Source organism: Carassius carassius, chromosome 29 (genome assembly GCF_963082965.1).
Source record: "Carassius carassius chromosome 29, fCarCar2.1, whole genome shotgun sequence".
Lineage (NCBI taxonomy): Eukaryota > Metazoa > Chordata > Actinopteri > Cypriniformes > Cyprinidae > Carassius > Carassius carassius.
In genome coordinates this window covers 5,924,064-5,937,451 of record NC_081783.1, presented here as the reverse complement: position 1 = coordinate 5,937,451, position 13,388 = coordinate 5,924,064, and the positions used below count along the sequence as shown (strand labels likewise).

General features: G+C 40.2%; 2 protein-coding genes across 6 annotated transcripts in view; both read right to left on the bottom strand.

Moving 5' to 3' along the window:
- Positions 1-225: 225 nt before the first annotated feature.
- On the bottom strand, positions 226-1,901 carry LOC132110076 (thiosulfate:glutathione sulfurtransferase-like). Its single transcript, XM_059516663.1, has 4 exons — positions 1,770-1,901; positions 907-1,029; positions 485-647; positions 226-405 (listed from the first exon to the last, which is right to left on the bottom strand). The coding sequence occupies exons 1-4, from the start codon at positions 1,780-1,782 to the stop codon at positions 351-353; spliced, it is 354 nt and encodes a 117-aa protein (XP_059372646.1). The 5' UTR covers positions 1,783-1,901; the 3' UTR covers positions 226-350.
- A 724-nt stretch (positions 1,902-2,625) lies between these two features.
- The window catches only part of tenm2a (teneurin transmembrane protein 2a), a 397,797-nt gene continuing 387,034 nt past the window's right edge, over positions 2,626-13,388 (bottom strand). For all 5 annotated transcript variants that reach the window (XM_059515536.1, XM_059515537.1, XM_059515538.1 and 2 more), the window contains 8 exons: positions 11,912-12,066; positions 10,773-11,662; positions 9,542-9,717; positions 8,320-8,555; positions 7,932-8,228; positions 5,686-7,303; positions 4,999-5,129; positions 2,626-4,865 (listed from right to left, as the gene is read on the bottom strand). In XM_059515536.1, coding sequence (XP_059371519.1) covers positions 4,128-4,865; positions 4,999-5,129; positions 5,686-7,303; positions 7,932-8,228; positions 8,320-8,555; positions 9,542-9,717; positions 10,773-11,662; positions 11,912-12,066 — 4,241 coding nt within the window. In that variant the 3' untranslated portion in view covers positions 2,626-4,127. The remainder of the gene's footprint in view (positions 4,866-4,998; positions 5,130-5,685; positions 7,304-7,931; positions 8,229-8,319; positions 8,556-9,541; positions 9,718-10,772; positions 11,663-11,911; positions 12,067-13,388) is intronic.

The following is a 13,388-nucleotide window of genomic DNA, read 5'->3' as shown; positions in this document are numbered from 1 at the left end:
TGCCTTTTGCCTATTTTGACGCGCTGCCCATTTTACGTCGTGGTAATGAAACCCCTGGAATTTAGTGAATGCCGCACACTTTGAACTTCAAAAACGCTCTTCCGGAGTCTACGGTTGACGTCACGGACACTAAGTCCATGTTTTTATAGAGTTTATGGTTCTGAACGAGGAGGACCGTTTTATACCATTTTCCATACATTTAAAGAGAAATGGACAACATTTATGTGTTTAATAATCAGACTTTATTAAAATACATGGACAATTATTATGATTATCATTAAGAGGTATAAGTGAAAAAAGGTCCCTGATTTAAGATGGAATCTTCAGATTTTCAGGAGTTCTGAGTATTGTCACTTGCCTCCTTTGTCTGACCATTCCTTGTAGCCACCAGCATAATTACGGGCACTGAAGAGAGAGAAGGAATTATTGTTACAGCTTTAGCAAAACTGTGATTGTTTAGCATTCATGATGCTAAGTTTCTTACTTCTTGAAGCCCAGGCCTCTGGCTTTCTCTGTGGCAACAGCGCCACGTCTTCCCACCTGACAGTGGAAAACCAGTTCAGAGCTGTCCAGAGACGGCTTAACTACGCCAAACGTAGACCGGAATTCAGATGCGTCCAATGACATGTCACTTTCTACATTTTCCACTAAAAAAACAAAAACAAAAAACAACAACATCAAGTTCTCTTTTTATTAGGCCTACACATGGCCAATACAAATGTAAACAGGGAAAATAAATTGACACCCAAACAATATGTCTACCTGTTTTCATTATCAGCATTTTCAACACCCTGTTGAAAGTGATGGAAAAACTGCTTTTGTTTTGATTTTGTTTTTCATTTTAGGTCACCTACAAATCTGCTTCTTGTGTAACACGATACAATGCAATCAGTCCATCTCTCTTACCTGGAATATGAATGGAGCCAGGAATACAGCCTCTATCTACCTCCTCTTTACTGCGGACATCCACAACAAGCCCTGAACCCTTCGCCAAGAGAGCTTTGAGATCAGCATAGGAAATCTCCTTATCTATTGCAGAGAGGAATGTGTACAATCAAGCAGTTACGCCTACATTCCTGTCACGAAATAAACGCTCAGTAATCAACGAACATAAAACAATACTAGGCTATAAAAAATTCAAGTTTGTTAAGATATCATTTATTCCTTACACGCTAAATATTTGATTATTAAAAATAATAAATTTTACCCAAATGATACTGTTTACTCGAGAGTTTATGTATATGTAAATTGTTTGGTTGCTAGTTCTGTTTTATGATTTACAATTATTATTATTTGTTTGATGTATGGATGTCCCATATCTGTTAATATGCAAATAATGATTAAATCAAAAGTGAAAATGTTGCATTCCATTCACATAAAGCATTTCAATTACTGCAAGTCATCCTTACGTCACAAGATTCTAAGCTCTTTAAAGCGAATGAATGTAGTAATGAAAATAACGACCAGTATTATCAGCAGACATGCATTATTAGAAAATGCATTAAATGGAATTATGGATATTAGCAAGTGTACAAAACGTTCAGCTTGTTACACTGTAAGTAATAAAATGTAGAGATAATGGTAGTTTTATCACATGTGCACCTGGGCACTGTCACCCTGACTACGAGAGACAACGAATACAACAGCTGCTCAAAGCCAACATACGTTTCCAGTACTCAGAAACAGTGAACAAAATCTGCAGTTTCACACGTCGCTTTATGTAACTCTCTTAAAGTATGTTTCTTATTTTTAGCCGAGCACAAACTTACCGCTGCTTGTCATGTTGACGTTAAGACAGTTCACCGGGTGGTCGCACCTTTACTTCCTCGTCATTCAAGTTTTTAAAAGCCATCTCATATTGGCTCTACTGTAAGCGTAGGCGTGGTCTTGTAAAAGTCACCGCCTTAAAATTTCCTAATAAAGACTTGTACTAATGGTTATAATCATCACTTCTTCGTCAATCCTTGAGTAAAGCAATTTACCTAGATACAGATTTTACCAAAACACCTTTTACAGACTATCAGATTATTTTTACTGCTGCAAACAATAATAAAGTCATATGAACTCTCCTACAAACATTGTACGCGAGTAAATGGTATATTGATAGAATCATATAGCAAATAAAAATTCATAATATAAAAATCTGAATTGTGAGATATAAACTCAGAAGTGCAAGATATAATTTATGATATATAAGCTCGCACTTGCCAGAAAAATGTCTGAATTGTGAGAGAAAATGTTGCAATTACCTTATTTGTTTATGTATTAAGTATTATGTATAAAGTCAGAATTCCGAATCTGAATTGTGAGATAAATATGTGGAAAAAAGTTTTTTTCTGTAGTGCTAACATATATTACAATTGCATATGTTCAATAAAGTAAAACATAAAACTGAGTCCATTACGCTTCTGTATGTATATTTTTTTTCAGCCTTTCCTGTATGCTGGACCTTTAACACTAACTGTAGATGGTTCAGTCTTAGAGTTTTAAACAAAATTAAAGAACCTGGGCGTAATATTTGACGCTAATCTCCACACTCTCTACCCCATGTGATGTGGAGAAATGACATAATACAACAACAATACAGATGTGAAGACATTTACAAATACATGAGACTAGCCGAACTCACATGAATTAAACTATTTATTGGTAAGGTCTCAGAAGAGTCTCACTTGAGTAAGAATCATCCCTCAATACTGATTTGGTACATCATGACATCCATAATGAGTCTCTTCACAGTGGAAAGAATCCATTTCTATAGTCTGGGTTCTAGTACAGCAACTTTTCTGCATAAAAACAAAACTAAACAAACAGAACATCAAACGGGGTGTCAATATTATTCACCTGTGATATCTGAGTGTCACAAAATTCTAGTGTTTTAATACCAGCTGTTGATTTGCACATAACAAGCCACCTTCTGTTAGAAATATAAAAGTTGATATTATGAACAATATTCTACTGTGCTGCATAAAGGTAAATCTATACACTGTACATACAGATATATTTTTGAAAAACAAGCTTCACAGTTTTAAACTTTATTTAAAGTATAAACCATTTTAAAACACTTTACATAAATTATTTCTGTGTATGACTAGAATTTGTTTTGAAGAAAAAAATAATAATACAAAAATTATTACATATTGTACAAAGGAAAATTAACTCGACCGTCAATGTTTATCTATGTAGCTAAAAGCGGTGACTCCTTTATGATTGTCATAGAGTACTATGAATGAAAAATAAATAAATAAAACAAACTAAGTAAAAATAAATAGTTTCTGACACTAGTAACCTTTCAATCTGAAATCTGTGAGTGTTTTTTTCTCTGATATCTCTATACAGAAGTGCCCTGGTGAAGGTCTCGTTACTCTAATGCGACTGGGACGTACAAAACTATCGCATCTAAAGCACACTCAGAACTTCACTGTTAGATACAGATATGCAAGTACTGTACTTTTCTATCAGTGATGAAACGAACTATGCCAGACTTGGATGTTCTCATCACTTTTACTCCGCTGGAATTGTCTTGAAGAAACAGTCTGTAGATGATGGGACTTGCTGCAGAGGCAATTGACAGTTTAGCTGTGAAGAATGTGAGGCCTGAGACTGACATTTCTCATGACGGATGTTACTCTTCAGTTCTGACATGGAGACTGGGCATCTCTAATGGCGCGTGAGACTCGCAGCACCTCTCCGATCCAGATCACACGATCACAAGCGTACCATCTGGCACCAACATCCTCTCGGTAACCCAAAAAATATGGGTAAAAATATCAATTCTTTTTTAAAAAGGGGATTTTTCGTATTTCAGCAACAGTAACTCTGTTTTGTTTCTCAGTTTCTCAGTGCTTTTTGACGTCCATTGTTGGAAAACAAAGACGAGGTCTTTCAAATTGTTTTTTTTTTTGCCAGAGGCAGTATTAACAAAGTTTTTGAATGTTCATCTTTTAAAAGTCCCTGCAGCGTTCGGTGAGTTTCCCCATTAGTTCAATTATTCTCCGTGGGTTCAGGAGATAACGGAAAAAAGAGAAAGACGGAGCAAGAGAGAGAAAAAGATTGAGAGAAGAACTGAAAACGGTAAAGGTATAAGCGGAGGGAAAGCCAAATGGGATAACAAATGATTAGGACTGTTACCTCTTCCCCATCTCATTCTGTCTCAAGAACTGGATGTTGAAACTGCTGTCCGCTAGTTCAGGATACTGTTCCACGGGTAAAATGTAGTACCCATCGTACCCCTGCACTTTCCCTGTTGAGAGGAGCTGCTGTCTCTCTCCTTCAGTCCACAAGCGGCTTCCCTCTTTATCATCCCGCGCCCGCTGCTGCTCTCGCAGCCAGGCTCCTGATAGCGCCCGCTGCCGCGCCAACTCCAACAGCCGAGCTCTCTCCTCATCCAGGGCGTCTGACGCCAATCCATAGCGCACACTCAGAGAAAGCGCTGGAACCCGGAACTCAACGGTGACCCCTCTTCGCGATCGGCCGCTTACCGTCACATTGATCCCACTTTCCAGTGCCTTTCGTCCATTGGTGAGTCCCAAAGCTAGAAGGTCACTGTCAGCTGAGCCGATCTTCATGAAGAAATGACAGTCAAGGCCATCCTGCGTGTAGTGCGTCCCGTCTAAGTAGATGGCGCTATTGAGAACCAGGGCCACCTTCCTGCTGTCATCGCTGGCCATGCTGGAGACCCCTGTGACCACACGGCCTTCTTTCACCGCCAACATCACCCCTCGTCCGATGATGGGGGTACTCGTGCCAAACCAGTGGCCTGGTTTCTCATGTTTGGTCTTGCGCTCTTTGTCAAGAAGCCGTCCCTCCAGAGCCATGAATGCTTGGTTGTGCCTTTCAGCTTCCTGCTGAACTCCGGTTATCAGCTGCAAGAAGACAATTAAAGGCCTTAGTAAATGCAAGCTAGATCACCTAGTTCAAGATTCACTGATTTGCTGCCATTGGAAATACAAAAGTAATTCCCTGAGGATTTACTTTGGTATTAATGTGGTGACTCACCTGGCCGTTTTCACTTTCTTGACTGGCGAGGAGCTCATATGGTGGATCCACAAAATAGTGGGTGTGTCTGGGAAAGCCTGGGATAATGTTGCTAAGCTGGAAGCCAAACATCACGAGCCAACTCTTCACATCTGCGATGAAAAATACATAGAAAAGGAGTTTAAGCTTAAGCTTTTGGGGTTTACAACAATATAGGCAATAAATAGGCCCATCTGATTGAAATAATAATAATAATAAAAAAAGACAAATATATATATATATATATATATATATATATATATACTGTATATGATATTTGAAACAAATCTTTAATCTAACTTCAGAAATTTCCTTAATGTCTCTTTTGATCAATATAATGTGTCTTTGCTAAATAAAAGTAATAATTTCTTAAAAAACAAACAAACAAAAAAAACTTAACTGACCATGTACTGCAGAGTGGTAGTGTATATACATAAAATATTATATATTTCATATATCATATTTCTCCTATTCATATATGTAAGAGTGAACCATCTGTACCATATACAGTTTCTGAATATTGTTGATTTAAATATGACTGAACATTTGCCAAAAAAAAAAATTATTCACATTATTTTATAAACCAATACTAGCATTTAATTAACATGTGAAATTGACCTGATGAACTAATTTGCTAAACTGAAATGGCACCCAATTACAAGTTCCCACCTGTGACATAATTCTTGACATCCAGCATGTCACTGAGAGGGTTGTTATTCTTGAACATGTATAGGTTAAAGGGTGCAAGATCTTTTCCGATCTTCTGCCACATGGTGTAATCAGGCGACGTCCATCTGGCTGCTAAAACATCATAGTCTCTCTGGGTGAAATGCACAAGCTTGGTAAGCGAGTCATAAAGCCCACCGTGGAAGCCGATGACAAGCTGAAACTCAGGGTTGGAGTCGTGGTACACCTCCCCATAAGCGGTGTATTGCACCTGTTTGATCATCTGCCCATTGCTACTAAAGACAGCCAGCGGCGTACCAGTGTTGTCAGAGGCGATGTAGTACTCCTCCCCACTGCTCACCTCCATGGCAAACAGATGGCCTTGCAGGTCATAGTACAAAGAGCTGATTTCCGAGCTGGAGTGGTTGAACACATGTGTGACCCGAGTTGGGTTGTTCAGGTCAGCATAAAAGAACTGGAGGTGCTGACCCAGACTGTTCTTAGTAGACACTCTCCGTCCAAGTCCATCGTAACGGTACTGGACGCTCCATCCTCCAGCTGCACGGCTATAGGCGCGCACCAGCTGGCCTTTAGAGTTGTAGTCAAACACATCGCCGCCCCTTTGGCTGAGGTAACCGTCCTCATCCAGACGGTACTGGACATCACCCAGTCGTGTGATGCGGTCTCGTAGGTCATAGCGGAGCGGCATGAGCCTGGCGCTGTTACCTGGGTTGAGCAGGTGTAGGTTGCCGTTTAAGTCGTAGCTGTAGCGCCAAGTGGACCAATCGTTCACCTTGACGCCACTGAGTTGTCCATCATTGTCGTACTCGTAGCGGTACTGGGTGGTGTTGGCATAGGGGCCAATCTTTAGCTCTCGCTTGATTACTCTGCCCATGTTGTCGTACTGCACCGTCATCCAGTACATGAGAGAGCGGAAGATCTCATACTGAACCTCTTTGATTCGGCCGTGTGCATCGAAATGCTTGCTGAGGGTCATGACGGCAGTGGTGATTATCTGATTGATATCGTAATAGATGACGCCAAACTTACCAAAGTGCTCCACTTTTCCGGAGATCTCGTCATAGCGGTATAGATCCACAGGAAGTGGCGTCTCGCTGATTACTGGCTTCATGCTTGCGATTCTGAAACTATTGTCATGGTAGGTGTAGTCGAAGCGTGCGTTCACCATACCTTCTTCCGAGAAGCGATAGATCTGCTTGTCAATCAGGGGACCCATTTTACGATAGCGAATCGTGCACGAAAAGCCACCGCTTTGCAAGTTGACCATTTTTAGCACGCCGGCTGTCTCGTCGTAGCCAAAGGTGATGGCTGTGCTGTCATACAAGATCTCAGAGAGCTTGGCCAGCTTGCCGTATTTGTAGAGCACACGACGGCCAGTACCTAGGAAGTAGGTGGCCTGGGGGCGCCCGTCCTCGCTGAAATCGTAGATGATGGACGCGTTGCTCTCTGGCGGGTTGTAGGTGTTGCGGATGTAGCCGATGGAGACATGAGTGAACATGGTGTGACGGGCGACACTGGGCATGGTGACAGCTGTGATGTGGTTAGACGCATCGAATTCAAAGATGTATTGTCTCTGACTCTGCAGGAGCAGCACCATGGACTGTGGAGAGAAATATTTTCAGAACATCATCACATTGAAATTAATGAGCAACAACATCTTTTAACAAGCTGTCATAATTCAAAATGAAATCATGCATCAGAGTTTCTGCAATAAATGTTGGTATTTTTTGGTGTAGATTTTTGTATATGTATATAAGTTGTAATATTTTTGTTGTGCATCTTATTTTTTATAAATTATTTTAAAATACTTTTTAAAAATATATAATTCTATATTTCTATATTTTGCATTTTAAGTTTTTAATCAAATTATTTTTTTGTTTTGTTTAGTTTTTTTGCCTTTAGTTCAATGAGCATTATTAATATAATTATCATAATTATGAATTATTAATAATGATAAACAATTTAACTATTATTGCCCCCTCCCCCAGTTCTAAGCTTAAATCTCACTCTTTTGAGTTAAATATACGCTTAAAAAAAGAAAAATGTCCAATTAAAAAAAAAAGTGTAAAAATATATATAAATCCTAATTCATGGTATATTATCTGACAAAATATTTCAGTATATTTCAACATTTTAAAGCAAAGCAAACAACAACAACATTTCTAAATTTCTTTTAAAATTTCTACATTTCTAAATACATCTTTACCCAACTTTCACAATGATCTCACCTTGTCCAGGTAACTGTAGCTCCAGACCTTTCCATCCACAAAAGAGCGTGAAAGGATTCGGCCCTGTGGGTCAAACTCTGTTCTCTCACTCATACTTCCTCGGTGTAGCCCCACTAGATGGCCTGTGCTGGAGTACGACACATTCACCACTGCAAGGCTGCTGCTCGGCTGCCATATCGCAGGCCTGCCCTGGGCATCATACGTGATCCTCAGGGTGAACTTCCTGTGGTCGTCATAAATCTTCTCAGTCCGTGTGTTCCTATCAAAATCTATTGACAGGAGGTTGCGCCCATGTGCCTGCAAATTGCACAAATATTTGACATGAATGTAAATATGTAAAAATAATATATTACAATATTTATATGAAAATCTTAGAGCGAGTGCCCACCCGAAGTTTCCTGCCAAACACAGTGACCTTGCCCTTGGACAGTTCTTTGCGCAGCCTCCACTCGATAGAGTTCAGACCATTATCAGTGGGAAGGGAGATGTTCCTACGGCCAATGGTGGGACTCACTGATCCTGCCAGGATATGGGGCTCGGTGTGGTAACTGATGCCCATCCCATTGGCATACATTACTCTCAGAGTACCATTGTTACATAGTTGGTAGCTGTTCCGTACTTGATCTGCAGGGGGCAACAGAGTGACATCAAATTACCATTAAATTAAGAACAAAAAAAATATTTCATAACAAATTTTCAACATGACAAAAGTACAAAACGACAACTACAAAAAAAGGCTTGATTTATTCGGTTAACGCATGAAAGAGCTGCAGGGCGTTCATCAGCTCAAGAACAGTCTGGCTGTCTTTCTTAAGATCATAAAAGATATAACAAATGATGTGAAGCCTCAAATCCCTTTGTTTCAGAATGCCACAAACATTTATTATGCTTCAGAACATCCACTATAAATAAATTACAATCCATGAAACTAATTTATGAGCACAAGGTACGTTCATAATTTGAGATAATATAGTTATAATTTATATGGAACCCTTTAGAGGCGTTTAGTCAATTTATTATTTACCCCATGAGCGTGTCAAGGTTAGATTCAAAAGCGTGATCTGAGGAACGTTCTCCTTGGACTAAATCCTCAGTAGTTCAATCAGAAGGTTCCTCCCTCATCCTGTATTATGTCTAGTTGTATTGAAGTTTGACTTTATGGTTTAGTCTGCCATGGGAAGGAAGTAAAACATTGTTGCTCTCTCGCTCTGTCTTTCTGTCCTTTCATCTAAACAGATGAAATAAGATTTGGGACGGTGGGGTTTGTGGTCGAGGGCAGATGGAAGCCTGTGAATATTTTCTTGCGATAAGGTAATGAATTTGTTTTGAATCATATGCATCACAGCAAAATACAACTGGAGTGCTAGGCATGGGAGTGAAAAAGAATGGTGCTTTCTGCACTGAATCATACAGTTCTTTGGCTTCCAGCCTCCCACATGGATGTCGGGGGTATCTGTATCTCGCAGAGTAAGTTTGCATGCAATGATATATAAACCAATAAAGTTCAAAATGAAACGAAATACGAAACCAACCAAACTGAGCAGAGAATCTTTTACAAAATGATTTCTAAAACCCAATACAAATTCAAAACGACTCGTGAGAAGACATACCTTGCACAACAGTATAAGACGCTTCTACCGATGAAAGATTCGTGATAACGGTGATGTCATCATCTCTGTTGGAGCTCTCAATGTCAATGTTGATGGATTTTTCGATCTCCCTATGCAGACTTGTAACCATCCCCGTGGGGTACGTCACATTGGTTAGCCTTCCTTCACTGTCATACCTGAAAATACACTAAATGTTAGCACAATACATTTTCAAATTCATATTTGTAAAGCACTGGAAACAATCATAACTATTCCCAATCTTTGACCATATCAAAAAACAAACTGTGTCATCTAGACAATCTAGACAAACCCCATAGAGCTTCAGTTCTATCCCTGCCTGTTTCTCTCTTTCTCTCTCTCTCTCTCTGTAACATTACATTAGGGAGCAGATCTGGATCCTGCCACAGATCTGTCACAGTCTGGCTGATGTCTGTGCCAGTGCAGTGGAGTGTGGGGAATTCTGCATTCTCAGGAGCAAGCTTGTGCTCTCCTGTTCCTGGAGATTTACTTTCCTGCAGAGTGTTCCAACTCTAATCAAACACACCTGAAAAAGTTAATCAAGAGCTTCATGTTCCCTTGGAAATTACAGGCAGGTGTGTTGCAGGGTTGCAACAGAACTCTGTAGGAAAGAGAGGAATTTATCCAGCACTCTCTTCAAAGTCAAATAATGGATATTCCTACTGGATATCTCTAGCTTTCAACCAAGGTGTTCCGTGACACACTATCATTCAAAAGTTTGGAGTTAGTAATATTTCTGAAAAAGTATTTTAACCTCACCAAGGCTGGAATACAGTAATAATACAGTAATAAATATTGTTACAATTCCACATAACTGTTCCCCATTTTAACATATTTGAAAATATAATGTATTCCTGTTATGGCAAAGCTCAAGATATGCACATTTTACTAATGATAAAAACAGTTAACAAACAAAACTGGCCCCAACTTTTGTATGGTAGCGCATGATTATCACCAAATAGGATAAGTCAGTGTTTCACACCCGCCTCTGTAAACATTTGCTAAACAGGTTTAATCAAACTAATGTAAAAATCTTGAGTCACTGACACACTTTATTCGCTTAAAAGTGAATTTTTATCAGTAACTTTGCATATCTCTTTGGGCTGATCGGAATGTGAAGACAATGCTAAATAAAATTTATGTTGACTGTTTCATGCATATACAAAGATTTAAGTGTGCATGCTACATAAACCACAGACACATTGCAACTTACTCATAAAAGGTTGTCCAGCCAGTCTCATCAGCTTTGGTAGCCAACAAACCAGTGTTTCCATTGTATCCCATTAGAACGATCTCCTGGTTGAGAGCGGAGATGGAGCGCAAGCTTCCTGCAGGATCCAGTCCCAGCGTAACCACCTGATTCTCGGGCTGCAGGATGAGCCTGAGCAGTCCCGCTCCACCCTGCCCTGCCCCGTCCCTCCGCACTTTCACTGTATTATTGCAGTTATCCACCACTGTGGCCACCTCTCCATCAGGGCCATAGCTGAAGTTGTAGAGAGGCAGACCTGTCACAAGACTGATGGTCTGTAGGTGAAGACCCTCCTCATTAAACACATACAGCTCTTGTTCCTGAGGGGATGCAACCTCATATTGGCCCAGTGCTGAAGGCCCTGGTCGGTTAGTGCGCACAGCCCGGATCCGAATGTTATTGAGGTCTGCAATGTAGAGCGTGCCATCCGGTGAGACAGCCAGAGACATAGGGGAGTTGAGGTTGGCGTCTGTAGCATATCCGTCGTCTCCTGCAAAGCAGTTACAGTTGACGTCGTTCTTGCAGTCGCACTCTGACGCAGCGCCAGCTAGCAGTGACATCTCTCCGTTTGTGCTAACTTGCCGCACACGGTTGATCTTCTTCTCGTCCGTCTCGGCGATGTAGAGCACACCCGTATGGGAGATGGCGATAGCCGTGGCACTCTCCAGGGCGGAGTGGATGGCCAATTTGCTAAGGGAATAGTCAATGCCAGGCACTTGGCAGTGCATGGGACGCCCCGCGATGATACTCACTTGGTGGTTTTCAGTGATGCGTAGAATAACGTTGTTCTCTAGCACATACAGAGAGTTATCCATGGGGTTTACCGCCAAGTCGGTGGGCCACTCCAAGCGTACCTGGAGATAAATGATTTAAAGTTTTTAAATTAAGCTTTCAGATTAACCATGTATCATCTTCTGAGCTTCTGATCAAGTTTTTGCAAGCCTGCTAGACATGATTAATATTTGCATATCTGCACTTTCAGCTCAGAAGGTCTGTTTTGAAGACTCAGGATTTAAAGAATTAGATTTTATGATCAAATGAACCTTCAGAGTTCCTGTTTCTGCCTGTGAATAATTTATAATGTGGGCTGTCGGCGTGCTGACCTGACTGGCATCCATGCTGGAATCGCAGCTCAGTGGGCGCACAGCAGTGAGGTCATTGGCGCCCAGGAGAGTAGATATGATGCCGTTTTGATCCACCTTCCTAATCATGGTGGCATCCACAAAGTACATTAGCCCGTTTTTATCTACAGCAATACCTGAAAAGAGACACAAACAGGTCAAGAGTCAAGCAGGAAGTTCAGGGGTGATGCATTGCAGACTCACAAACCCTTTGCCTGCCAGACTCGTTTATTTTTGTATTCTGCTGTTCTTAATGATCAAAGCAAGTGAATCTTTGATCTGGTTTCAACCTGTTCTAAGTTTATCTTCAGGCTCTGCTCAATTCGTCTTTCCCTCCCAAGCCCCTGTCCTATATAAGCTAGCAAATAATACACGTCCATCAACGTCACTCCTGTGTCAACCCATCAATTCCCCTTATCAGACACCAGAGGCAGAGCAGACGAGAATATCTCGAGGTGCTGACAAGAAGATGCTCATAGAATGGACCTGTGTAGGTGTATGATGCAGAGGGGTTTGAACAAAAAGACGGCGAGACAAATAGCATGAGGGGAGAGACTGAGTGCACTTGACTGAGCCTTTTCACTGTGAAGTCATTTGGGAATCGGTAATGAGGCCTGTGTAGTGTGTCACCTCTCTACTCTCTCTCTCTCTCTCTCTCTCTCTCTCTCTCTCTCTCAAAAAGCTCAAATTCAACGTCAAATACAGAAAATGTGAAAATGTGACATCCTTGACAGTTTGGTGTCAGACTGGCTATTTTTTTTTCCTGGATTTCACTTTTAAAACCGGCTCCAAGTTATCATTGTACCTTTATCTTTTCCTTTCTTATTGCTATATTTGTTTTGATTGGATATGCTGAGCTCCAATTCCAGTTACTAAATTTAATTTGAACATTGAACTTAGAATTTGTGACCCATTGTGTGCATGCAGAATTCACAAACGCAGATTCAATAAGTTCAGATATTTTTTTAACTGTTATTTTATTTAATATTTACTTGGTCATTAACGCAAGAAATGATGAACTGATATAAATAAGGTAAAAAAAATAATTTGTTTATATATAACTATCTAAAGAGAATCTCCAGAGGAAAATTTAATTGATCAGTTGTTGCTTTTTCCACAAGTTCTGAGATATGTTACTTCACTTTATGAGGGACAATAAACTCAAATGAGTTCAATGACATACAGTAATAAAAATGTACAGCAATTAAAAATAGATAGGGATAGCATTTGATGAGAAATATAGATCTTTGTACAGTGTGAGACATTGTTGAGATTGCATCTTAAGACTTCTGCAATCATTTAGTCTGTCCACAATCAGCTGCAAATTCTCTTTCAAACCTGCCTCGATTCAATCAGTAATTAAATGCTAAATGCAAAAATCTTTCACTTGGATGTACATCAAAATATGGAAGTAAAGATCTGTCATACAGTACTTCCATTTCATCGTGACTTTATTCAG